The sequence below is a fragment of the Callionymus lyra genome, chromosome 18 (assembly GCF_982586985.1).
Source record: "Callionymus lyra chromosome 18, fCalLyr1.hap1.1, whole genome shotgun sequence".
In the NCBI taxonomy this organism is placed as follows: Eukaryota; Metazoa; Chordata; class Actinopteri; order Syngnathiformes; family Callionymidae; genus Callionymus; species Callionymus lyra.
Genome location: NC_141835.1, coordinates 19750838 through 19778154, shown reverse-complemented (window position 1 = coordinate 19778154; position 27317 = coordinate 19750838). Strand labels below are relative to the sequence as shown.

Sequence of the window (27317 nt, the reverse complement as noted above, 5' to 3'; positions counted from 1 at the left end):
GAATGAAGAATGTTTAATGTTCCATTATTCTTAATGATCCATGCTAATGTCAGCCACATGTCGGGAGGGTCCAGTTCGGCACCTGAAGTGATCAGAAGAGCTCCGCCGGAAGGTCTCGTCTGAAGGGATAAGACGTCTGCGTGCCCATGGTCTGCACGCTGAGTCCGGCCACGCGGCTGGCTCTCCTGGCGCTCTCCTCCAGAGGCATCGTGGGATAATGGGCCATGTAGAACGCCAGCGCTCCAATAAAACTGTCTCCGGCTCCCTGAGCAGAAACGATAATGGAGCAATTTGTTTTTTATTAGATTTTGAGGATGAACCATCAAGTCCTCCTGATCTAACGGCCGTAAAGAATAATTATTAAGAAGATCTAAACGACTCCCACGCTGGAGTCCACGTGACCCATTTCGAAGATGGTTGTTTATTTGTATCAGGACAGTAGGGGGAGCTGTGACCTTTGATGCTCTTGTACTCGGACCTCTTCACAAACGTCTAGAAAACCAGTGCGTCGATAGTTTCAGGAGCTGCCAGAATTACTTGCATTACTACTGTGATAACAGAACTTACACAATTATATTTACAGCCCAACATTTACACAAAACATTTACTATAAACGATGAGGGAAATACCTGTTATATCACAACTAATATTCAGCAGTACGACACATCTAGTCCTGTTCTAAAACATCCAGCTAAAAAATGTACTTCCACTAGTACTCTTAGTATCATTTAAATCCTAACTCTTAAAGTCGGTAATTATCAATTTACTAATACTATGATCATCACAGACACAGTACTACTACCAGTGATATAGATATATAGATAGTCATAATGGTCCCAACTCCATCAATGAGGCAAATCTTTTTTTAAAGTAACCCTGAAAAGGTACACTTTTGAAGTAAAAAACATTTCAAGGGATAATATTTTGAAGGTCATTAAAATAATGCCAAACGTCTGTAAAGCAGTCATCAGAGAAAAAAGAAACTAAGTTTTCAGTTATAACACATATTACATAGTACATTATTCCTCATGTCTTTATTTATAGTACAGCTCGACAAAATAGTTTAAACATTATCATGCAGACCACTGGAATGTTTTATTGAAGGGCAACTAGATGGGGTCAAGGAAACCACCATGGTAATTGAAATAAGTTTAGTTTAAACTATATACAGTATATATATTTGATAATATTTTCATAACATCTCAGAATTTAAGCTCTTCTTCAGCTATTTTTCCCCACAATCTACATGAATTGATTACTCTAATGAACCATTCTATCTTCAGATTTCTGGGTTGTCATTTCTTTTTCAATAATTTAAATTTATTTTCATTTTCTTTAAAGCCTTACTAATGCAAACCTACGTACCGACTTACCTGTGCAATGACAAGTTATTTAATCTCGTATTTATTTGAAACCCTTTATTTTCAACTACGGCCATAGTTTACTCCAATAAATGCTGAATCTAACTATTTACTACCGACACTAACATAACTCACTGCTGAATAGGAAAACTAATAACAGGACAAGACTCAACATTAAGCCACGTTTGTAATTTGTCTTTTAATTCTCTCTAGAGGTGAGTCAGCGCTCTCCTGAGAATGAGATGAGTGTTTGTCTGTGCACACGGTGTGAAAACAGTATGAATGTTGAATTAGTCACTTTCTGTACCCATAAAACAATGATGTGTTACTACTGCGATTGTCTCGTAAAGATGGCTGCTGGAGGGTGAGAAGGAGGGGTGGGGCTCTTCACTTATGGGAAAAGGCTCAATGGAATGTGACGACACGTTCATGTTTAACCACAACTGCCCCCCCACCCCCAAACTAGCACTCCGTTCTGGGCCACTGGTTTCCACAAGCCCGCTCCATTACTCATCAGTTTGGCTCTCAAAAGAGTCTTTGACTCCACAAAAAGGCCCCCCAGAGTCCCCCCCCCCTTCCTCCGTCATGCTCATGAAGAGCTGCTTGTCGGTCCTGAGCGCTGATTCAGTGACACCAGGATAAAGACGATAACCTCGAGAAGTCACATGGGGCCAGCATGACAACACGTCAACAACTTGATGGAGAAAAACATGTGTGACACCCTTGAGATTTAATGTGTGTGTGAAAGAGGTCTTAAAATTGGCGTCACAAGTAGGATGACCACTGCTGGACAACGAAGTTCTCCAAGAGCAGAGTGTGCTAGGGATGAGGATCAACACCTGAAATTCTCATATCTTGGACTTCCTCATTAGTTCAGACAAAGACATTATTGAGCTGAGCCAGAAGGAAGTTTAAAGAGTAAGACACAGGGAACAAGGGAAGGGTCTTTTTGCTGGAAGCTGGTCCAGGTAGTTAAACTAGACCATCCTGTTTCTATCGTTCTCTTTTCTTCTCTGGAAAGACTTTCACGGTCCTGGTGGACTCCTCCGACTGTTTATGTCTGCTGTCTGCTGGTCGAGCACGGCGACAATACGGGAAGCAATGAAGTCCTGGCTCATCTCCCGTTTCACACTGTGTTGTGACAAATCAACTTGTGAGTGGGAGTTGATGCTCGGCGACTGACGGTGAAGGTAAAGTGAGCTGCTCGTAAAAAACACCCTGATAATGTCCCAATATATAATCAACCATAATGTTTGTTAATAAATATATTTAAAACATTTTTGAAAACATTTAACATTTGATGTTTCATTTGTGGCCATTCAACCACTTTCTGACACGACACAGACACACATAAACAACACAATTATTCCCGTATAAATACTTTCTCTTTATGTATTGTTTCTTTTAGTTTGTAACGTTTAAATATTGTATCTTCCTACATCGTATATTTCTATGAAGTTAAATATGTCAGAAGATTAATAAGCATGAAAAAAACATATATTATAATAAATAATTAGCACAAAAGATCAACCAAAAAATAAATTACCCCTAAAATTTTAATTGAATGCAATATGCTTCCATAGTTTAAAAAAAAAACATACTTTACTTCATCACATACCAGATTTTATACACTAGCTGTTTTGAGGGGCCGTCCAACAAAAATATAAGATCCTAAAACAAAAACCCTGGAGTCATATTTACAGTCAACTAATGAATAAAATAAATAATACAAAATAAAATCTAGATGATCTTTGACCTCATGATGGCCACATAATAATTGTTTTAATAATTTAATAAGGGGTTTAAAATTAATCCAAGATGTTTCATTATTGTTAAATTCACACCAATAATAACACAATTGAACTGAACAAAGAAGGATCGCGAATAAACGAAGGTTAAGGCGACATTAGATTTATTCCTGCGGCGACCTCCATTCAACCTTGTGTTTTACTGGATCGACTGTGTGAGACTCAACAAAGGCTGACAAGCATCACCCCCCTCCTCCCTTTAGCCGTGCCGCCGCCACTGCCCTCGACACACTTTGTCGGGGTCTAGATCTGGAGGCCTGTCAATCAAATGACACAAGCGTTCGTCTTGGATGAGCCGTGATGCGGTCGTCTCCTCCACGTTGACCTTTGTGTCGCTTTTTCCCAGCTCGCCCCAGACGTTGAAGCCATCGAGTCGGGTTTGAACCTTCTCACGTTAACTAAGAACAAGATTATCTCGCTATTAAAAAATAATAGTTTAACAGTGTTGTGTCCTCGAGTTACTCAGGAGCCAAAGTTTATACAGTGGCTGTTGGAGGGGCCATAAATCAAAACTAAAAGAGCGAAAAGAATAAAATGAAGTAATAAAGTCAAGCTTATTATTGTATTGTATTTTATATAACTTGTTTTTTGTATCCAATATTATTCAATTTGCTTTTAATATTCACTTTTTCAGAGAAAATATATGGAAATAAACAACAGTCCTAAACAAAAACCATATAGCATTGATGGGCAATGTAAATTCCTCAGTGTTGTGAGGGGCCAAAGGAGGGAAATAAATAAAAACAAGCTACATATGCTAATATGATTATTATATTGTGTTTTATATAACTTTTAAAAGTGTTCAATCTAACATAAAGAGCTTTTTTTTAATTTAAATATTTCTGAGGAGCAATAAATACTCATCTCATGACACAATAATGAATAATAATGAAATTGATACAAAATTTAAAAGATTCTACATGATCTTTGTAGAGAGGAGATCAGTGGCGAAACAACTGTCCATCATGGATGATGACAGTCATCCTCTGAACACTGTCATCAGTGAGCAGAGAAGCAGATGGAGTGCACGAATGCTCCTTCCCATGATGCAACACTAATAGACTCAGGGACTCATTCTTTCCTTGTGTTATTAGATTGTATAATTCTGAGTTTGGGGGCAGTAGCGAAGTAAAAGATGATTCTATTCTATGTTCATTTTTGTATCCTTTTATTTGTGATTTTTTTCTTTGATCCATGTTCTTTATACTTAGATTTCTGTCATTTGTCTTTTTGTTCTTTTATTGCATTCATGTTTTATGAATCTATCGTCTGTGTTGCTGTGTCCTGGAAAACATTTCCAGAGTGAGATCTCCAGAGGGATTAATTAAAGTTGATCCATCCATCTATCCATCCATCTATTTGTCTAGAAAGGACAAATTTGTCTCTCCTGTCTTATCGCCGCCATGATGACACCATGGATCCATAAGATACTGTGACGTGGCACTTGCCTTCCTGCTGACCCAGACCAACCCGGGAAAAACCTCAGACGTGATTCCCTGAAGACTCATGGAGGTGGAACTTAGAAAATGTCTCTTGACTCACACAAGTTGGACCCCCCCACCCCCACAGGACCAGACCCGTCCAGCCCAGTGTCTTACGCGTAACTGTTTTTTACGGATGTCAGGCGATAAAATAAACGGCTTTGATCGGTGTCACATCCATATCGATCCAAACCTAACTTGTTTACTCAGCTCTGTTACACTTCAAAGACGGCCTGTGTTTGATTAGCATCTTCTGTCAGCACTGTTTTGAATCACAACAATCATGTCTGAGCGATCATCTTGATCTTGATAGCTACCCTTGTTTTGTTTTTCCTTCCCCGACAGCCTTACTGGAACACGGATTATGATGTCAGAGAGACTTAAACACTCCAGGATTTATGGCCCCATCAAAGGTGGGGGAGTGTCTGTGGGTCCAAGTCAGGACACACATACCCACATGTAGAAATACACACAGAATCTCACACCCACTGAAGGTCCGACCACCATTTTTCTGCTGACTGGTGCGGGCCAGAGTGCTGAGTCATGGAACAAAAGGCGGGGTTGGGGGGAAAAAGGTGGACTTTTTTCTGGGGGCGACGAGACGCGTGTGTCGGGAAGTGATGGTCAAGAAAAAGGAGTGAAGCTCATGAAGCTGAAATAGATGAATCGTTCTGATGAAATCGTGTCACTCCCTCAGGACGTTAACCCCTTCAAGACTTCAGTGACAAACAGTTGAGTTTATTTAGAATTGTTGTAGGAGTTTTAAATGTTTTCCAAGTTACATTTTTTCTTCTAAATCTGCAGGTGTTTAACTGAACAACCTCTCAGAACTCAATATAGAAGTATATCAGTTCAATCAGAAGGTTTAATGGTTGAATTTAACATTTTAAATGTTGAAACTTTGTATTAATTCAATTAAATGTTGTTTATTTATTTAAGAAAAATAAAAATATATACTGTATATTTCTAATTCAATAATGTTTATATTAAACGTTTTTTTAATTAAATAATTGAATTAAATAATTTGTAAAAAATAAAAAAAAGTTTTAAACATAGAGTTTGATATTGTTATTCCAACACTTTTAATTTGTAGCCTTTTGATATCAATATATAAATGTTGGTAAAATAGTGCTGAGACAAAAAGAGTTCAGAGTGAGCTGATGGACTTTTAGCCGATCATGCTGGCCTTATTGCTACTAAACTTGAGAAAATGAAATTAAGAAATATTAGAATGCAAGAATATTAAAAACTAAATGAAAATGTTTTGTTTTTAAAAAAATGTTTACTTAGAAAAAAACGAATTCAACCCTTTCAATACAGAAATTATTGAAATAAAATATTATATTAAAACAAATTCAACCTCTCAATATGGAAATGACTAAAATCAATTATTCAACAAAATAATTTCAATAAAGAAAAAAAAAATGTAACATTTAAAATTAAACTATTCATTATTCTGATGGCCCTGATACACAGTACGTGGTGGATAAGCTGAAGTACCGTAATGACAGTTATATCTGTGCATGTCAGCTTTACCCAGGATTTTAATATAATTTAAAAACTATCAATAATATGTCAACAACCAGCACATGATTGGTAGAGACTTATTAAGTCTTATGGGAAAAAACACTTTAGTTCTTCCCAGTTCAAGCAGGAGACATAGTCTCTTCAGTATGTCCTGGGTCTGTCCGAGGCCTCCTCCCAGCTAAAGTGAGTCACAGTGTGTAAACCTGCACGAGTCACAGAGGTCGAATGATCCAGACTGAGGTGAGAACTGACCGTTTACAGAAGCTTGTTAACATCTTTCTGTTTCCTTAAAGGAACCTCTGCCTGAGAATATTCTACTCTAACTTCAGTCATAACGATTAGTAAATATACATTTTTAATTATAACTTTATGCTCTACAAACAAGGGTGTAAATATTAAGGCACTTACTGTCGTGTCCACGGCTTTGACCTCGGCTGTGGGGATGTGTGTTGCAGAAGATTCTGGTGCCTCGACCACCACACAGCCTTGAGCTCCCAGAGTGACTATAACCGCCCCGCATCCACGACTCAGCAGCTCTTGACCGGCCCGGCAGGCCTCGTCCACCGTCGCCACTGAAGAGCCGATCAGCAGCTCAGCCTGGAGAGAAATAGTTACAACAGCATCAGACGCTTGTTCTGACATATATGAGCGAGTATCTTGTACCACCTCAGTTCAACACATGAACACACTAACACACACTCTCTCTCACTCACACGTGCATACACACTAACACTTTGTGTTCTTTTATCATTTCATATATAATAATATTTCATGTGTTTGTGTTAAAAATGAAGCCACTAAAGTAAAACTGACACATTTCAATATAGAAAGGAGAAAGATTTGCTCAAAATATAATTTAAAATAAAATCGATAAATCCTTTGTTTTTCATATTTAAACTTTTTCTGCGATTTCAACAATTGCTGCACTTCCTACTTAAACATTTTAAATAAATAAATCATTTAAACAATGACTTTTTAACAATATTATCAAACTCAAATTATATTTTTGAATACTCTTCTTAAATAAGGCCTCGCTGATTGTTTTTGTGTCAAATTAAATAAAATTGAAATAATGCCAGAAATAGTTTCCATTTCTACGAATAAAAAATATTTTTCCATTTGTGCATTTAAAATTGATAACAATCTTAATGTAATAATTTGCCTTTTTTGGAGGGAAATTTACTTCCTTATGTGGTGTATTTTATTTTTTTAATAAATGTTTATTAATTAATTTACAAATGACCCCTGAGAATGATTCACCAATAAAATGAATTATTATTATTATTATTAACAGCAATGTTATTTCCAACGTTAAATATATTTTCCATTTTCTGACTTTAGAATAAATAAAATAGTAATATAATAATATCTAATTAGTTATTTTGGACTTCCTCCATATGTGGTACATCTTGTTCATATTTTCCATTTGTGCATTTTTAAATAAATAATAGTAGTAATATAATAATACGTTACTTGTTTTTTTTACATTTTTTTTTACTTATGAGGTACATTTGTTTTTCAAAAAAGAATTTCAAATTAAATAAAATTGAAATAACCTATGAAAATGATTATTAAATAATATTAAACAAAAATGTTGTTAATAAATGTTTTTTCCATTTTCTGCATTTTTAAATAAATATAATATAATATATAATATCTATTTTTTGGGGGATGTTGTCTTCCATATGTGGTACATTTAGTTTTTAAAAAACTACCAAGATAGAATTGTTAAAAATGGAAACAATAAATGGTTGAAAATGATTATAAACCAGGGCCGTAAGGGTGCAAGTTAACAGGTGTCTTTTTACATGAATCTTGTATTTGTTCGGTTGTCGTTCAGCAGCCTGTAATTTCCACGTATCGTCCATAAAAGATCAGACGCGGCCGCCGCACGTGTTGTGAAGGAGTGAGCCAGATCACTTTCAAATGACTGATGATACAGATGTGGTGGAGTTTGTCAGGCGAGGTTCTCGGGTGGACTTCAAAGATGCTTCTTCGGCCGGTATGTGGGCCGAGGATCAAACGCACGCCTGCACTTTGTCACAGTGAAGCCCGCAACAGTGGGGCCACACACACACACACACACACACACACACACACACACACTAACACACACATACACCTGGCTTCATAGGTGCTGTGTACAGGTCTAAAGGATCAGATCTTTTTGGCTTGTGTGATTTGTCAGACTGAACAATGACCCGAGACGGTTCAAAAATAAACCACAGTATGGATCAGTGTTTTACAGCCCGCAGCCTCCCCGCCGCTGCAGTCCGGTGCCAAAAGAGAAAACAAGACGTTTTGTTAGTCATCAGCTTCGCACCAGGGCAGGAATCAATCTACCACCCTCTGTGAGGCACAATATGAGTTAAATTACTGTGTGCGTTTGTGTGTGTGAGTGTGCAGTTTTGTGTGTGTTGGGAGTGTGTGCATGTGTGTGACACTGTTTGAGTGTGTGTGTGTGTCTCCGTGTTCATGTGTGTGTACCTGTGTAGGAAGGTTTGTTTTTTAATTTGAGTGTGTGATAGTGTTTAATTACTGTGTGGGTTTGTGTGTGTGAGTTTGCAATTTTGAGTGTGTTGTGTATGAGTTTGTGTAGTTGTGTGTGTTTGTCTGTTTGACACTGTTTGAGTGTGTGTGTGTCTCCATGTTCATGTGTGTGTACACGTGTAAGAAGTGTGTTTTTTGTTTGAGTATGTGATAGTGTTAAGTTACTCTTTTGGTTTGTGTGTGCGTTTTAGTGCATGTGTGAGTATCTGTATTTCAGTATTTGTGCATGCGTTTAAGTGTGTGTTGTATACAAGTTTTTTTTGCGTTTGTGTAAGTGTGAACTGGTTACAACAGTGTGACAATGTGAGAGTAAGGGTGTGTTTTGTTTATGTATGGGGGGCACATGCATGTTGTGTACGTGTAAGCGTGTTTGTGTGTGTTGTGAATAAATGTGTGTGTATGAAAAAGTATATGCTTCTATGTGTGATAGTATTTGAGTGAGTGTGTCTGTGCCCGAGTGTGTGTGTGTGTCTGAGTTAGAGTGTGTTAAGCACTTGTGTGTGTGTATCTGTGTGGTTGTGTGTGTCGTGTGTTAGAGTGGTAATAGTAAATATCGCTAATAAAAAATGTATTCGCTACACTGGGGGAAATCAAAGTGTTGAAGTAAATGAATAATACAATTGTAAATTGTGATTTAATTACATGTATTAAAAGTATTTCACTAGTTTATGCTTATAGACATAAAGTGTATCATTTTATTTATTCATTTTCAACCACTTATCACAAAGAATGATTATAACTTAAAACTTATTTCTTATGTAACTGTAGCTGTAACTTTTTTAAAAAAAAAATTAAAAAATATATTTATTAGTTTTACTAATGACCGTGAAAAGAAAAAAGACTGGTTCAGGTCTGCACACCTGGCTGTACCAAGAGCAGCAGATGCCCCGGGCGAACCCCCTTCTTCCCACGACGACTGCTGACTCAGCATCATACCCTCTTGTTCTCATCCTACTTCCCGACTAGCCCCGCCCCCCTGCCACTCATCCGTCATCACCTGGCAGTTCAACAGGCGGCCGTCGCGACGCTTGTTCAGACCTCAAAAGGTCGAGAGATACTTCAGTTTCATACCGATGTGTTGACAAGTCGGGCTGTTACTGGCAGAGGTCACGACCTCATAGTTACTGTCGGTCCCTGCAGAGAGCTGTGAGCAGGACTTACTGAAGGTCTGACTGGAGGCACCAGACTGACAGGTCTTCTTGCCACCAACACAACATAGCTGAACAATGGACCCACAGATTTCATTCTATCTAAATGTGTGTATGTGTGTGCATGTGTGTGGTCATGAACTCATATGAGTTGCTAAATACGTTTGCGTGTGTGTGGCCGTGCTTATGTGTGTATTGACATGCATGTTGGTGTTTACGCATGTGTGTGTGTGTTGTCATGTCCTATCATGGTGTGTGAATTGACATGTACGTCTGTGTGTGTGTGTGTTGTCATGTGCAAAGCGATGTATGCTTGGGTGTGAATGTGCATGTGAATGGGTGTGCGCATGTTGTCATTTACTATCATGGTGTGTGTAATTATGTGCATGTATGTGTATGTGTGCGTGCTTATGTGTGCTTTGACATGCACGTTGGTGTGTATGCGTGTGTGTGTGCGTGTTGTCGTGTCCTATCATGGTGTGTGTATTGACATGTACGTCTGTGTGTGTGTTGTGAAGTGCAAAGCGGCGTGTGCTTGTTTTTGAATGTGTGTGTGCATGTGTGTGCGCATGTTGTCATTAACTATATCGGGGTGTGTGTGTTATCATTTGCATGTATGTGTGCGTCCTTATGTGTGTGTTGTAATAAACGTGTGTCTGTACGTGTGTATTTGTCTGTGTGCGTTGTCATGTTAGCGGGAGTGTGTGTGTGTTGACATGTGCGTGTATTCGTATGCGTGCGTGTTTGTGTGTGTTGTATAGTACACGTCTCTTGTCATACATGTGGGTGTGTATGCATGTGTGCATGTGCGTGTGTTGTCTTGTACATAGGTGTGTGTTGTCATGTCCTTGTGTGTGTGTGTAAGCCTGCAGGTGCATATGTGCGTGCACATGGGTTTGTGTATGTGTGAGTGTGGATGTGCTACTTACTGTGCGCATATGTGTGTGTTATTGTGTGTGTGTGTGCTTATGTGCGTGAATGTGTGTGTGTGTGTGTGTGTGTGTGCGCGCGTTTGTGTGTGATTCCTGACCTCAGACTCATTACAGCAAAACACATCAGAGACAGTGTAGAATTCGGGGTCCAGGTCCGGAACTGCCGGCGCTGGGTTGAAGATGGTCTTGACTGGTACAAAAGACAGAAGATAAAGCGCAAACAAGTATATTTATTTCACCATAAAGACGCTAGAAATGAAGACATTAATGGAAATATATTTTTTTTTATTTCACCAGAATTCAATCCATGATTCAATACAGAAACCTTCATCACAGATTCCTTTCAGGCCGTCAAGGTCTGTCATACGCTTAATTTAAATGTCAATGGGAGCGCAGCGACGTGGCTGAAGATTGCTCTTATAGGCAAAGCTTAAATGGATCAGATATAAAAGTGAACCTTTTAAATGATTGAATTAGCATTCTCTGGAAATGTGCAGAGGCAAATAAGCTGCAGCTGCATTTCCCCGGATCCGCGGAAGAGCGCTGGATCCGGGTGTGTGGGTGAGAGGCGTTCTGACCCCCGTGTTTACGTGTGTTAAGGGTACAGAAGGGAGTTTGTCAGAAGTAATCCTGTGTTCACCATGGATGCATATTCATGAGCATTAATGCATCTAACACCAGGATTCTGTGTGTGCGCCGGCGTAAGCCCGAGCTTGACGAGGCGATTAATGCCGATACTGGTGTGTACAAAGAGCCTCATGTAAGTGTGTAGATGTACACGAGTGTCGCTGACATCAAAGTCTGTTGTGTAGAAGTGCTCTTCCGCATGCGTGTGTGTTTGCGTGGGCACATGAGAGAGCAGATGCGTGGGTTTTGCGAAGGGCTTTGGCCACCTGGCGCTTTGAGGTGGATGCTAGGTTTCTGCTTGCGAGTAAAATTGGAAACGATGTCTCCCTTTTTTCACATGCCGCAGTGAACCACACAGGCTGAGACGCTGCAGACCAAAGTGAGACCGAGACTTGCATGGTTTTGTCTCATGATGTCAGAGCCAGAACTGTGAGCAGCACACCCACCCTCCGGTCCACTGGAAGTTTGTCACCGTTCAGGGACTTTTCTCAGATTATCAGCAACCCAAGGGAAGGAAAAATGGGAGCCTGAGATGGACGGGTGGATCGGGGCATGACGTCTCTGTGTCTTCTGGCATGGTGGAGAAAGAGCTGAGCTGAAAGGCAAATCCATTTACTAGTCCATATACGTTTCTCCTCTCATTTACCTTGTGACCCAAAGTAAGTAAGTAATTTATATTTATATTTTTCCAGACCAGGATCACAAAGCGCTCAAACAATCAAAACAATACCCAATAAAATATATACTTAAAAGGTCAAGATAACACCGAGAACAACACAGGAGCCTCAGAAGATCAAGGAAAAGCCTACACAAATAAAAATGTCCTAAGATGTTTCTTGAAGGAGTCAGTAGTTCCATCAAACACAGAGGGAGAGGAAGATCGTTCCAAAGCTTAGGAGCAACAGCCTGGAAGGATTTCTCTCCTCTGGTCCTGAACCGTGTGCGAGGAACCATCAGAAGATTCTGATCCACAGACCTCAGAGCCCAAGCTGGGGTGTAAGGCTGGATCAGATCAGTGATGTAAGGAGGAGCCCGACCATGAATAGATCTGAAAGTAAGAACCAGAATTTTAAAAGTAATCCTGAAATAAACTGGCAGCCGGTGAAGAGTTTTAAGGATCGGAGAAATGTGAGTAGAGTGGGACAGAATTCTCGCTGCAGAGTTCTGTATCAACTGCAGGCAGACGACTCCTTCTTGTTAAGACATGAAAACAGACTGTTACAATAGTCCAGACGAGAAGACACAAACGCATGGATAATAAGCTCCAGATCATGTTGTGACAACATTTTCCTAAGTTTAGAGATACTTCTCAGTTGAAGGAAACAGGGACAAAGAACACGATCCTGTAGAAAAACAGCCCTAATGACTTCTCTCTATAATAAATAATTTCCACCATAGGAACTTCAACACAAGTAACTTTTTCTTGTACTGCTGATCAGACAAATCTATCAAATAAAAATAATCAAACTGAACAAGACTGTATTAAAACACAACGACCTTTAAAGGAAAATAACAAAAACACTTAAAACTTAAATTAAATAACAAGTGCAGACAACAGTAAACTTGCCAAAAATCTGACTTTCTGTCTTATCAACGACAGACATAAAGTCTATGTGTTTTCTGTGTGTTATTATTTTTTTTAATTGAAATGATACCGTGTTTAGACAGACAGACAGACAGACAGATGGCTCAGGAACCTGTTTAGGACGTTTCCCGGACGGCACCCTAGGGAGGTGTTCCAGGCATGCCCAACTGGGAGGGGTCCTGGGGCCGACCCATGATACGTTAGAGAGAGCATGGGAATCTCCATGTGCTCTACCAGAAGAGATGGAAGATGTTTCTGGAGAGGATAGTACGTACTATATGTACAAATCTTGAAACTTTTCACCAGCTTTAATCTACAGGGAACATTAGGTTGTAATTCTTAGCTGCTACAAGGTCAAAAAGGTCATGCCTCAGACCCCCTGGATGCGTGTTTGTGACTCATTCTGACTGTCGAAAACTTCAAGGGAATGTAAGCAGCGTTTCCAGGAAGGACCACCCACAGGTGATCTTGAACACTTAGATATTTGTGAGGATGAAAGCCATAAGCGACAGAGATCTGAAAAGATTATATCTACTGGACAAGAAAGATTTTGTTCGTCCTTGTCTCCCTTCAAGCTGCTGCAACCTTTCAAGCCATCAAAGCTGAAGGTGTCGTCTCTTTTCAGCCGGTGTCAGTGTGTTGCTGGATCCTGAACTGCTTCAATCTGAAGTATTATATGTTGCTGCAGAGTTCTCATGGCCACTTTGCTTCCTACGCTTGTCGACGCGGATGTTGTGTTTAGTGGCTGCCCCATAACACAGTCAGTTTTGCATTAGATATAATATATATGTTGATTTTTGACACATGAAATAAACAATTGTTTCTCCTAGCATCACCTAAGATTTGGTACGCTTTCATAAATATTTTATGTACATGTACTAGCACTTGCAGTACGGCCGTCACCTAAACACATGACAGAATTATGTCATAATGTGGTAATAACCACCACCACAACTACCATGACAAACAGCACAATTATGTGGCAACCTTACTAATAATAACTACTTGTGTCAGTTCTGTTGGTTAGTACAATTTCTGACACTAGAACCTAAACCACAAAAGAAACAACTTCACCATCTTTACAACAACATGCACATAAGGTCACATAATGGTCTTGCTCTTGTCTAGATCTCAATAGTTCATTCTCTTAGTCTTAATATTCTATGATCTTGTCTTGGCGTCAATAGTCTATAGTCTTGCTCTTGTATTGTCATAATAGTCTAGGGTCTTGTTCTCAATAGGTTTTCTCCGTCATGACGTGATTATTTTTCTCGGCTTCTGAAATGGATGCACATTGTCAAAAATTACTGATAAGAATATCGGGATGATCTATATTCTTGGTCTCAATGGTCTATGGTCTCTGTCTTATGTTCTCCTTGTCATGAATGTGATTCCTTTTTTCTGCACCTATAATGGATTCACAAAATTAAAGCAAAAATAACATTTTTATTTGTGTTTTATAACAAAAAAGTCAAATAAAAATGGACCTAAAGGATTATGGATGTGACTCAAAGGATTAAAAACAAACAAACAAAAAAATTCTGCCAAAAACAACATTGGTGTACCGTTTTATTCTTTTGCTCTCTGTCCACTCGATTGTCAAATGGTTTTGGTCTTGACGGTGGCCGTTTCAGTCTTGGTCTTGTTCTTGGTCTTAGTCGATATCTTCTGGTCTTTGTGCTGCGAGTCATGACACCATTGAATACTAATAGCAGCAACAGAACTCAGTTGTATGTTAAGTACTTGACGATGCTAAAACTACAAAATCTTGACCAAGTACCAACGTACTACTCATAGTTTTGAGCAGTGCTACTATCGTGAATAAGTTACCAACAGTAATACAATCACGCTACATGAAAATGTCCCTTTATAACTAGCTGCACAACTGCGTTCGCTAATATTACAGAAACCAAGTATCAAGGCTTCACTGACTCGTCCCACTAATGGCTCTTGGTGTCCCTTTGATTCACTGGATCCAAGCAGAGCAATGGACTTAAGGACCTGATTGAGGCAAAGCAAGGCAGTTTTTGGCTATGGCTTCAAAGTAAAAATAGAGCATACGGGAAGCAAGTAGGGTTCTCAAGATCGCTGGGTATGCAGTCAGGCCTACGCCTGACTCGGGGTACTAGACACCCCTGCCGTGAATATTCCCCTGGGAATCATTCCATATCCACAAACAAGACAAGGACAGAAGATGGGGAGTGGCACAGACATGTCCCCCCCACCATCCTGAGATGTTCCCGGATAAAATTGGCGAAACTTAAGTGAAGAGCTCTCGAGTTGTGACAGGCAGCAATGAAGGACCCCAACTATTGACACGTCTGCAACAACAAGATGACCCACACAAGCACAGCACACCATAAACAACGATATCTTTAACAAGACACCAAACATTCTCACGCAACTATCATCGCAATCTTACCTAGCAAAGGACACGCACCAATCCTAGCTAGTTAGTTACTCCAAAAGTTCATAACTTCAGTTTGATTCACACAAAAAGGCAGGATAAGTATGTGAGAACAGTGCAAGTATAATCTGAACCCATGTACAGTATTCAACTAATTAATGAGCGATTACCCTGCAACAGTGAAAGTACTGAGGCAGCCGTCAACACCCACATGATAGGCCTGAATTAAATCCATAACACACTGATGCAAGACGCCCTGCAGCTCAGAAGGGTCTTTGACTAGTGTCCTCTTTCAGGTGAAACACCGCAGAAATGCCAGCAAGCAAACACAGCTGCTAGGACAGGTGGTGACAGTGGTCCGTTCTGACTCATGTCTGGCGAGAGGGTGTGTGTGTGTGTCATGAATGTGGGTTTGCCCAGATGTTAAAGATCTGCTCACATTAGTAGGAAAAAGAGGGTTGATACTCTGACACATCCACCACAGACTATTTCTTGCTCACTTATATTTCCTCATACGATGCATGATGTCACCAGTGAGGGGAAGGTCCGAAACAGTTGCCGACTCTATTCAAACTGAAAAAGGTCAGAGCGCATGATCTCAATTGAGAAATCTCACATATGTTCTTTGTTTTGGGAATTCTGACGCGTCTGTTTATTACAACTGAACTTCTGCTACAGCCGTGAGCTCTGGGTATCACCCACAGTTATAATATTGTCACTCACGCCAACTATGTTGTCAGGTAAAGTGGAGCACGAGTGTTTAACCCCCCTCTGTAATTGACTAAAATTCCAATACATTATGACCGGCTGTTTCCACCAAACCTAATTCAGTGACGTGTAAAAACATGTAACAGAAGAATCTTGCGTAGGTTGTTGAATAAAGCTGAAATCGCATACAATTCTGTTTTATCTGGAAATGTCATCTTTATGCTCACCTTCACATTGATGGTTATTTTTTGGCAACGGCCATCAGTGTGATGGGTGTGGTTGATCTCACTTACCAAACTATGAGGCAATGTTTTCTAGACCTGCTGCTTTTAAGATTTGAAGTTGAACCATCTGTACCGGTCTTTGTACAACCAACAATATAACCAATTGGGCCACCTTTGATAGGTACAGGCAGCAGTTTTAAATTTGAATTTACAGCTTCATTATTGCGTTTACCTTGTCCAATTAAAAGAAGAAATCTAACTATGCAATATATTTTGGGGATTTTCCTCATCAGTCTGGCACTGGTATCTTAGCTACTGTTGGCATTTTGTAAAAAAAAAAGTACATTATTCACCGAGTGTGCAACCTATTATCAAAAAGGTTTTCTGACGTCTTTACTTTCCTAAACCGCTCAGCATGTGTTCTTCTTTTCACTCTAGACTGTGACATATCTGCGTAGTTAGATTGGTGCTTCACCAGCATGATTAAATCCCATTATCACCTCGTCTCTCCAGAGAGCTCCATTTGCGTAATGTGGTGGTTCCGTGCAACATTCCAGCAATTTCTTTTGCCAAACGGTTCCACGTGCTCCCCTTGACTCTGTGCCGCCACATGCTGGGCCTAATCCTGTAGCGACGAGGGAGGACGGAGGAGCAGGGAGAGGGGGGCGCCTTGGAGAAAGGGGGTTGGCGTTCGGAAGGCCATCTGGGCATCCCATCTGCAGCACAGTTATGGAAGCGACTATCTTTTGGCAGAGCACAGTGAATATTGCCAGTGACGAGCCCTCGTTGACAGGGACAACAGAGCCTCAGACATCTTGAATGACGTGAAGAGGGTCTAATTATAGGAAGCTGTTGGAGAAAACCAGGTCTTGGTCTTATACCACGAGGGTGAAGCACAGAGCAGTTACCCAAAAAAACAAACCTAATTTGAGGTACTTCAGCTTAATATTGCCATTATAAACAAAACTACATGGAGAATAAGTTAAATTATTCTCACCAACCTTTGTTCTCCTTGGCCAAGCGGAGAGCTTGTAGCGTGGTCTTTGTGCTGATCTCCAGCTGACAGACCAGTACTTTTGCCCGGTTGATGGAAGGAAGCACTTCCTGTAGTTCCTCGCAGCTCAACAGCATGTTAGCACCAGCCACAATCACAATAGCATTCTCACCTGTCCATCAGCACCAAAATAGAAAAGGTATTTTAGTCAAAAGGAAGGTGTACAGAGTGCAACATCATTTTGAATTATGATTATGTTTTCATTATCCATTATACAGGGATTTCACTTGACCTTACACTACAAGTCAGTCCAGTCATTTGGAACCTGTATTTAAAATGTTGATGGCCAAGTCAGAAAGTCTGTGTTGTTTCAAAGAACTTCTGACTACATCTGTAGGAGTTCATATGATTTGTTAGACCAACACTAGTGTTTTTTGAGATTGCCTTAAATGTCATGGAAGAGAAAACAGCATGTATACATAAAAACGTTAAGTTGGTGTGTCCTGTTAAAGGGTCATGGCTCCAAAGTTGTGCTGGATGTTGAACAACCCAACTAGACCCAAAGCTCTTTTGGTATTTTTTTTTAGTTTAGTTTTTTGCATGAACAATACCACACACTTGAAACTTTCTTTATCAACATGTAAGCTGAATTATAAAAGAGGTGCTAAAAGAGTGTGATAAACGAAGGTTTAAAAATGGTCAACTACAAATTTTATATTTACAAACCATAAGCTATTGCTTTTAATATGAAAAGGCTCAGAACATCCTATAATGGATCCTTTAGGTACATGTCTCCTTATATTAACAGTGGCATAAGCTTAGGGAACCGCACTAAGGTGCAGCACCAAACACGTACCGGCGTCATTGACGATTATAGAAGCTGCTCCAGTGGCTGCCTCGGATGTCTGGCCGACAAAATCTGGAACAGAGAAGCGAGATGAAAGGTAGGACAGGACAAACATTCCTTTCGTGGAATGTGCAACTTTTGCCTGATACACAAAAAGTTCACCCAGTGGATTTTAGCCGGCAACAGGAATAAACATGGTTTAGGAGGCTTACGTCAAACACGTATTTTATTAACTTCAATACATGACGAATATCTTTCAATAACTCTTTGGAAAATCCCTCAAAACAAAGGAAGTCTATTAACCGTGTTTTGTATTACTTGCGTATCAACACAAATTCTGAACCCAAATCGATTTCCTACTGGCCGACATCTTGACCGAATCAGCCTTGTACGTCTCCAAGAAAGAAGGGCTTTTAAACCCACGACAAATACATCACAACATTACGTTTAAGATAAGCTCAATAACTGTGAACCCATCCTCACTTTGCAAGATCGCTTTTCCTAGACAATCATTCGATTCTTTATTTATAGAAAAACCCTCAAGCACGGTGCAATGTGAACCTATTTCGAAAAGCCAGTCTTAAAACCCTTAATGGTCTTGTGATCTTTAGGCGATGCAGCATGAAAATACCAACATTTGGCAAGTAATACAACAAAACATCAATGTTACCTGTGTGCACGCCATTGCCCTTGAAATTCTGAATATAACTGTCTCCAAAGAAGTCTTTACCAACCTAGAAAAAGACAGCAAAATGATTACAACAAAGAGAGTGTCAAGGAGGGTCAGACTTGGTTAGCGGCAACTTTTGAAAAGTAGAATAGTTAAACCTCTGATGGGTTGGATTTTCGTGTGCCCTGCCAGCATACTGGCACAGTGCCGTCACGTAAAACGTACAAAAACGAACACACAAAAGTCAAGATAAGCACACACGTGCAAAAACACGACCAGCTGCGCCAAGCCTTGAAGACACAGTAACCCCGCCTTCACGCCTCTTCAGGCCCACCTCGCTTCACTTTCTTTCTCCTTCCCCTTTTTTACTGATCCACACTGGGATGTCCACATCCGTAGCTACTTTAGGTTGTGGAAGGGGTCCCTATCTTGGCCCGAGGCACCTTCTTCGAACCCACGCTTTCCAAAAAACATGCCAAATCGCGGGCATTTGTATCTGCTGGTGCTAATGGGTTGGGCTTGTATTGGCTGTTTGGCCCTGTTCGCTTTGAACAACGGTCTTCTTGGATGTTTTTGACAAGTACGGGTGTCTATTTTTGGGTTCTCCCCATGCCCGGAGAGCTCTTCCTGCACTGGGTTGTTATCGATCAGCCCTCTTTGTTCTAGAAAGATGGGGTTTTGGTGCTTTAGTGATTGGGTCAAGAGGCCACTCTTTTCTCACTGATTGGAGACTTTGGGGCCGTATGGTATGGGAATACGCTTCTTTAAAGTGTGCATGAGTGGGTGGGCGTATGCATGAAATATTGTATTGATCAACTGGAAATGAGGCATAAAGTCTACGCTATTGGAAAGGACGGAGAGTTTGGGAGTTATCCAAGTATGCAACATGGCAACTGATTTGCCTGTAATTGAAGGAGATGTTGCTGAGCCCCTTCAACAAGAATCACAGTTGACGTCATTTAGGCATTTAGATTGATCTATACTCACCTTTCCCACCATTGAGGTCCTGGCACCAAGTCTTGCACTTTGAATACACTGGTTGGCTCCCTTTCCGCCATACCCAATGAAGAACTTGTGGCCATGGATAGTTTCTCCTGCCTTGGGTAGCCTTGGCGCCTGGCTGAAGGATGGGGAAGAAAAATTTGGACTTAGAACGGGTTCACAGAAGACACAAGAGGAAAAGCAGCTGGGCAAATAATTTGAATAATCAAACCAAATCAACTCAAATGTATTAGAATATATTTGCAATGGGTCAAAATGTGGGAAGCTCCAAACTTCCTATTCACAGATGGTTATCAAAGAGTTTAGCCCTCAATTCAAGATTGGGATACAGAAAGCTGTACACTAAGATCTAGAGGTTTCAACATTGGATCTACCAAGAGTTTATGACATATTGGCTATGGACAACACGTGTAAAAACAAAAATACTAATTGTGTTGTAAAGTATCAAGACCAAAGCAAACAAACTAACCTCACAGACAAACTGCCAGATATTCCCTTATTATTCCACATTTCTTTCGAAGAAAAACAACAAAGTTTTGAAAGCATTGGACCAGCAGATGATCTCTAGAAAGTGTGGCACATTAGTATATTTCAATTAGCCATGTATCTTTACCAGAAGGAATTTGAAACCAATTTTGTTTCTCTGGATCTTCTTCTAATATTTTGATGTAAACACGCAAAGATGTCTGGACTTGTGTGAATCGTGGCTGAAACGTTCATTGGGGCTGACTTGCCACAGGTGGATGCCCTGAGGAAGAGCCGTCTATTCCCAAAACGCTTCGACTGCTGGGCCCAAACGGATGATGAGCAATATGAACTCAAGACAGCAGACGGTTTCAGACTGGATATCAGGACGCTGTGGTTTGGCTCCGAGCCGACTCTGCCCAGAGCCGAAGGATTTGCAGATGGCAAAACCTTGTCATAGATTTGTTTCCACCCAATGGTTGCTATTTTAACATGCATACGTTCGTAGCAGGTGTGTGATTACGGTTAATTTACTTTAGGATTTCCAGTAACACAGGCTCGGATGGTAAACACTGGATGTTTTCATAAACATTGGTGTGTGAAAACTGTCTGAAGCTGTAACAGGATGTTTGGGTCAGTGAGGCTGAAATGTGGTGGGAGGAAAACAGAACAAAGGAAACAAGATCAACATTGTTAATAAATGTACACACGGACAAACAGAAGTATGATACTTCTAATCCTACAAAATGTTGTAACTCCCTTATCTTAGTTGTCAATGATGAGGATTACTTAGCAACTTAAAACTCATTAAGCTGTCCTGCTTCCATGGAGAAGGAGTGAAGGAGCAGGACTGCATTGTTCTGGGCGGTTTCTGGGCTCATGGCCTTTTATTTTACCTCTTCTTCACGTTCTCCTTGGATTCTAGAAGAATGGTGGGCAATTACATTGTGTGAGAGGCTGTCAAGCTAAAAGAGAGCAGCTATGTACCAAAATATGGAAAAAAAAAAAAAAAAAAAAAAGCAGGTAGAAATAGAAAAGATAAATCATTTACATAAAATAAACCTAAATATTCCTATAAAATATTGTAAACATTTCGTGTAAAATAATTATTAAAAAAAATAACTTGGGAAAGTTGTGTTTAGAGTTGATACAATAAAAAAATACAAAATAAAATAGTCAGCTGTCAGAAACATTTTCTTTATGTTCTACTTAGTGACATTATTAGTAGTTATTAAAAGTAAGTAAGTTATTATATTTGTAGAGCGCTTTTCAAGACCAGGGTCACAAAGTGCTTAAACAATCAAAACAATACTTAATAAAAGATATGCTAAAAGGACAAGACAACACCGAGACTAACACATGAGTCTCAGAAAATCAAGGAAAAGCCTGCACAAATAAAATTGTCTTAAAACTGTCAAATGGCAGCACTTTGCCCATGTCTGACCTAAAGGATGGAAAGTCCTACTCTTAACTCTTCTCTCACTTAATCCTACATCTCCCATTTCTACATACCTCTGTCTATCACCCTCACAGCAGCTCAAAGCAGGAGACCGTCAACACCAAGTCTGGTTCTGCTCGAGGTTTCTGCCTTCTATAAGGAAGTTTTACTTAAAACTTGCTTAAACTGCAAAATGCTTTGAGAAAACTTTGTTATGATTTGACACTTCAAATGAACTTTAATTAGATTGAAAGTCAAGAACAGAGTCAATAGCTGATGTTGTTGGTTAGATTGACAAACAAACACGTCAGTTGTGAACTTTAGCTGGACATTTTCTGCTACAAAAGCAAGCAGGTGTCGTGTGACGCGTTTTCTCCGAGGATGTCGCACACTTCCCTCTGCTCTGACTTCTCATGTGATATTTCAGCTGTTGGTGAGTAAACAGGAGGGAAGTGGGACGGCGACTCTTTACATAGTTCAACCCTGAGAAAGTATGACTTTATCTTTGTACAGTTTGAGGTGCAGGGGTGACAGGAAACTGTGAAAAGGTCACAGCGGTCAAATTTACCAAGATATCCAATCTGAGTCAGAGACACTTGAACAGTACATACAATATGCGCTTGAAAACAAAACATTCATAGCTTTTAAAATGTGGCTGACTAATTGAGAGACTTAGGTTTTTTTGAGACTGAAAGGGGTCTGGATCGACAAGTCAAATAGAAACTGACCCGACATGGGTCACTCAAGGACCATGAGTTCTAAGCGGCTGGGTTTAGGTCACATTGAACTCTAAATATGGCGACACATCACAAAGGGCCAGCAGTGAGTGTGTCTGCTCGTGGACACAGGGTCCTGTCATTCATCTGACCCACATTATGTGAGGAGTCAGACTCCGACAACTCTGACCTCTGCAAGACCTGCAGTACTATTAAAGAAAGTGAAGCATCTTTTCAGCCCTCACCTAGTGTGGAGCGTCTTTCAGATGCAAAAAAACGTTGAAAGCGTGACTGTGCAGTTTAGCATATTTTGTTAACACACTGCACCGTTCCAGCAGTGTCATTTCATCAGCACCCCCCCCTCCACTGACCTTTTTGTCACCAGAAATCCATGACGGTAGTACATGCAAATGACAACAGGTGGAATGACAAGCCTCCATCTTAAAGCGCGATCTGGTGAATCCCATTTTCACGGAAGCACTCAGAGTCAATGTTAATCACCGACAGCTGACAATTTCCACCTGTGAGGACGGAGCTGAAGCTCGCCAGTGACTGATTTATATCATCGAATGTGTCAGCGCTGACGGTGATCTGAATGGAAAAGAATTAATTTGTCATGTGCCCTACTAGAAAAAGAACTGTGGTTATGTGACCTTTAGAAATAACCATTACTTACTTACTTCCCTTTAAGAAATGTTTTCTTCACTGAGAATCAACTCCTTATATGACACAAGTTGCTTCTGTTCAAGATGGATTTTATGTATTTTTTCTTTGTGTGTCCTGTAATGAATTGGAGATCTGTCTGGTGCGACCTTTGCTGCAGGTGATGGGAAATCCCAGTGAGTGACTAACCCGAATATAATGAATGAAGTATGAATATATAAATAAATCCAGATCCTTACATAATATCAGTTTCTCTCTATGAAATTGTAAAAATAAATGTTAAAAATGACTTCCACTTATCTGTAAGCCGTTAATTACATTTACATTGTATTCAAATCCCCAAAATATAAAATATTATTCCTTTAAAATGCATTTATTTGTAACAAAAAATGTGACTCTTAACCAGTCAGATAACACGAAGTATGCTTATTAAAAGAATTGTGTGATTTAATCTAAATAAATATATACAACATTTGTGGTGATTTTTATATACTTGACTGTCTACTTTCTTTATACTTGCCTGTAATACAATCACACGTTTTCATCCCCTTCTTTGTTTTGTGTTCTTGTAAAGGACTGCATTTCCATATCATGTACGTTTTTTTCCTATTTAGAGAAAAATATATTTTGTTTTATATTTGAAAATTATGAAAATGCTACAGTAAATCTTTTAAACAGCATAACTACTCACTATCAATTTAACTGCAACTGTGTTTCCGGTTGTATTTAATTCTTCTCTAATATGCACAAACTATCCTGAAGGTTTTTTATTACGAAGCAATCAAATTTTTAAAAACCCATTTGGTATTTATTTTGGTCAAATTGATTTTACTTTAGCGCCTGTAGTTCTTCTGGTGCAGTGTTGAGCAGTGGGGGGCGCTATGTAGCTTTCGACAGTGGTTTGATTGTTCATAAGAAGAAGTTAAATGCAGCAAAGAAAAGTAGAACTTCACCATATCATGCCATACTGTGGTGCTCAGTGTGTGTGTGTGTGTTTGTTCTTTAAAGTCATGCACATAACATTCTAAAGGCTGTGAATTGTTCCCATAAAACCTTAACAACCTGAGCTCTGTCCTCAAAAGCGACCCCAAACAAACACATGCTCGCAGTCATCCCAGAAAACAGGCATTTCCCGTAAGCTTTAATAGACAGCCCCTGCCCTTCAAAGCAGAAGCCACTGGTTGAATTGGTAATGAGCAACAAAATGAGCACTTGGTCGATGCCAGATGTTTTGAATCAGCTTTGAGAACAACTGAAATGTTTTGAGGGTTTGTAGTTCAATCCCACACCACAGAGTCATTTACATTAAACATTATAGACATGGAGACTCCAATGTTCCTCTTGTGTCGTTTTACAACCAAAGGGCAGGGAAATATTTATAATAATATATATATTTTTTTCATTACTGGCTTCTATTAGTGTTGCTGTTCCGATAACATGAACAACAAAGCTCTCTGGAAGCGAGTCATCGTTTCTTCCAGCTGTGACGAAACATTTCTATTGCGGTAGATACGTTTAAAAATGACTGCAGTACATGGATCTCAGATGTTGTGTCATCAGCAACAAGAGTTTACAGTAAATGTGAGATACGGTTTCATCATTAGTAACAAAGGGAAGACGTCCAGTTTAGGCTCAACGGATCCAAACACTCCAAACGATGATGCAACACTGACTAAAAGTGAGCCGTTTCTTATCCTGGAGTGAGACATCTCAACACTGCTTGACAGTGACTTGGACAAAAATGTTTGACGGCCCCGGTGACGAGGATGGATCTGAATCAGAGGCACATTACAAACATGACGAGTCAGCATTATCTTAGATGAAATTTAAAAAAAAAGAAAAGTTCCATGTAACTGAACTGGAGGTCTGGGGAGGCATGAAGTATATTTTTGGATGTCCACGGATCAACTTGTGCTTACCTCACCAAGTCAGTCATGCAGGAACCAACCACGACCACTTCACAAGCCTCGTCACTCATCATCTGTTTGACACACACATGGTCTTTGTCAGAAACAATGAAGGCGTTTTCAACCCAAGAGCATATTTTTCAATTCCCCCAAACACTCGTTTTTAGCTTTTTTGTCAAGGAGGCCAGCCACCAATGTCGCGGACTCCTGGGGGTATTTCAGGCAAAATATGTAAAGAAGATCCCACCCTGCCCACTCTGCCAAATCACATGAAATCATTATGGTAGACATTAGCATGAGCTCCGCTGAAACAAGGACGACAGTAAAAATAGAGCATTCATCGCTGGCTGAGTGGGACAGGTTCCAATTTTGTTGGCGTGTGGGTGGAGAGATGTTCAATGCTAAACCACGTTAAACCACCGCAGCCCGGTCTTTAATTAATTCAATCCACAGCTTGTATCGAAGCTAATGCTAGTTTGTTAATCTGTTCAAATCTGTTCCCAGGCAGTGGAGGACTTGGAAAGCTTGGCCGTTGGCTGTAGGACCGCTCACTTCTCTCCCACCTCTTATAGCGTTTTGTCTTCTCTCTGACGGCCCGGAAAAGCTTGCCTAGGAGCCTTCTTTATGCCACTGCAGGAGACTATTGAGATCCCAAAAGTCTGATAACTCAAAACAAACAGAAGCCATCTGACACTTTTAAGTATATTCAATACAAATGACCTGTGTGTGAAGTAGATTCACTTTCATTTCAAGTAAATTCACGGAGTTAGCAGTAACCACTGAGCCTCGGGTTAACTCTAGCTTGTCTTTTAAATAAGCGCCCGTGAATGGCTGCTGTTTTCAGGCATGTTAGAGAATGCAAATCCGGAACAGATCCTGGTAAAGGACGAGATCCAGGAAATAATCAGTTTTGGATTGTTTGAACACGCTAACAGTAACACACTTGGTGATTTGGCAGCATCTTCACGTGTTAAGGCTGTCAAACAAGACTTAACAAAGAAAAAGAGATTACAGTATAGCAAGTTTTTCCCATCATTTCTTACATAACACTATTTATTTTTTTGCTAGTTTTTTGCTAAAAATCATGAAGATCCCTGTTCGTTTGTACAGCAACAAGCCTACAGTCAGTTTTAAGATTTAGAGAAAAAGACATACAGGAGGACATGAAAATGACAACAGCTTAAAAGTGAAGACCACAGTTAAAGCAGAAAGGTTTAATTTACTAGAAGTCGGCTATTAAAAGAGATAACAACAGCAATGGAATTAACCAGCAATGCAAACTGACACAGCATTATTGCATTTCAATATTCTTTTTTTTTTTTTTTTAAATATGAAACCAAGCCACCACAAAAGGAAGGAAACAAAATAAATAAATAATATAACTATAGCAAGTGATGAGAGACACTTCTAAAATCAACCTATCTACGGTTCTGTCAAATATGATGGCCAATTTAACTTCCTTACAAGTGACCAAGTGAACCATTTACCTTAGAAACAAAAACAAACAGGGGTTAAATAATTTACTTTATAAACCAAAAAACTACAACATTTTATTAATACAGTGATCAATGATGGCTACTAGATGAAGCCTCAACATTTTCTTAATACATCACAAACATACTTTCTCCATTTGCCATAAATGAAGAATATTTAGACAATATTCCCAAGTATTTATTTATTCTTTTTTCTAAATTAAGCGACTAAAAAAAAACTTTCACTTGGTTTAAAAATATATATTAAGCTTTCTCTTGATAATATTCAGAATTCGTTAATATTTAAGCCCTGAGTGACATGTTGATGAATATAAAAGAAAGTATTTTATATGTGATCCCGCTTTTAATTATGAATCAAACTATATTGTGTGTTTATTACACGTGTTATATATTCCGATCTTTAACTGTGTTGTGCGAGTGTTACAGAAACATGCATAACAAACACCGTGAACACTCAAAGGTTTCACGTGTAATAATAACCACACAATAAACACAATCCTGCTCGTTTTATATTAGTTACAAAGTCGATTTAAATCCTACTTGCCTCAAGCCAGCCACTGTCGATACACGCTGTTACGAGACGGTCAAAGTGCACAAACAACGCAAGACTGTAATCGCAAGCCAAAAACCGCAATAGTTATCGGATCAGAAGTGTATCAATTTATATTTAAGAAACCTTTTACGAATAACACTCAAGAAGGCGAGTCTGACTGCTTCAGAAAAAAAAAACATTCAGGCATCAGCGCGGGCATCTAAACAGGATC

The 27317-nt window shown here is 39.6% G+C and overlaps 1 protein-coding gene across 1 annotated transcript; it reads right to left on the bottom strand.

Moving 5' to 3' along the window:
• Positions 1-81: 81 nt before the first annotated feature.
• On the bottom strand, positions 82-27273 carry rbks (ribokinase). The gene is made up of 9 exons (XM_087779923.1): positions 27098-27273; positions 25073-25134; positions 19857-19989; positions 18870-18933; positions 18209-18271; positions 17360-17524; positions 10906-10997; positions 6586-6774; positions 82-265 (listed from the first exon to the last, which is right to left on the bottom strand). Exons 2-9 carry the CDS (start codon positions 25132-25134, stop codon positions 92-94), a joined length of 942 nt encoding a protein of 313 aa, XP_087636049.1. The 5' UTR covers positions 27098-27273; the 3' UTR covers positions 82-91.
• Between the last annotated feature and the right edge of the window lie 44 nt (positions 27274-27317).

What these genes read in the sequence shown, in the direction of transcription:
- rbks (XM_087779923.1), bottom strand. Translation starts at nt 25,134, where the DNA reads ATGATGAGTGACGAGGCTTGTGAAGTGGTCGTGGTTGGTTCCTGCATG. An exon ending in TGCATGACTGACTTGGTGAG is followed by an intron (nt 19,990 to 25,072) that starts GTAAGCACAAGT and finishes CCCATCCTTCAG; the next exon opens with CCAGGCGCCAAGGCTACCCA. An exon ending in CTTGGCCAAGGAGAACAAAG is followed by an intron (nt 10,998 to 17,359) that starts GTTGGTGAGAAT and finishes CTTTTGTACCAG; the next exon opens with TCAAGACCATCTTCAACCCA.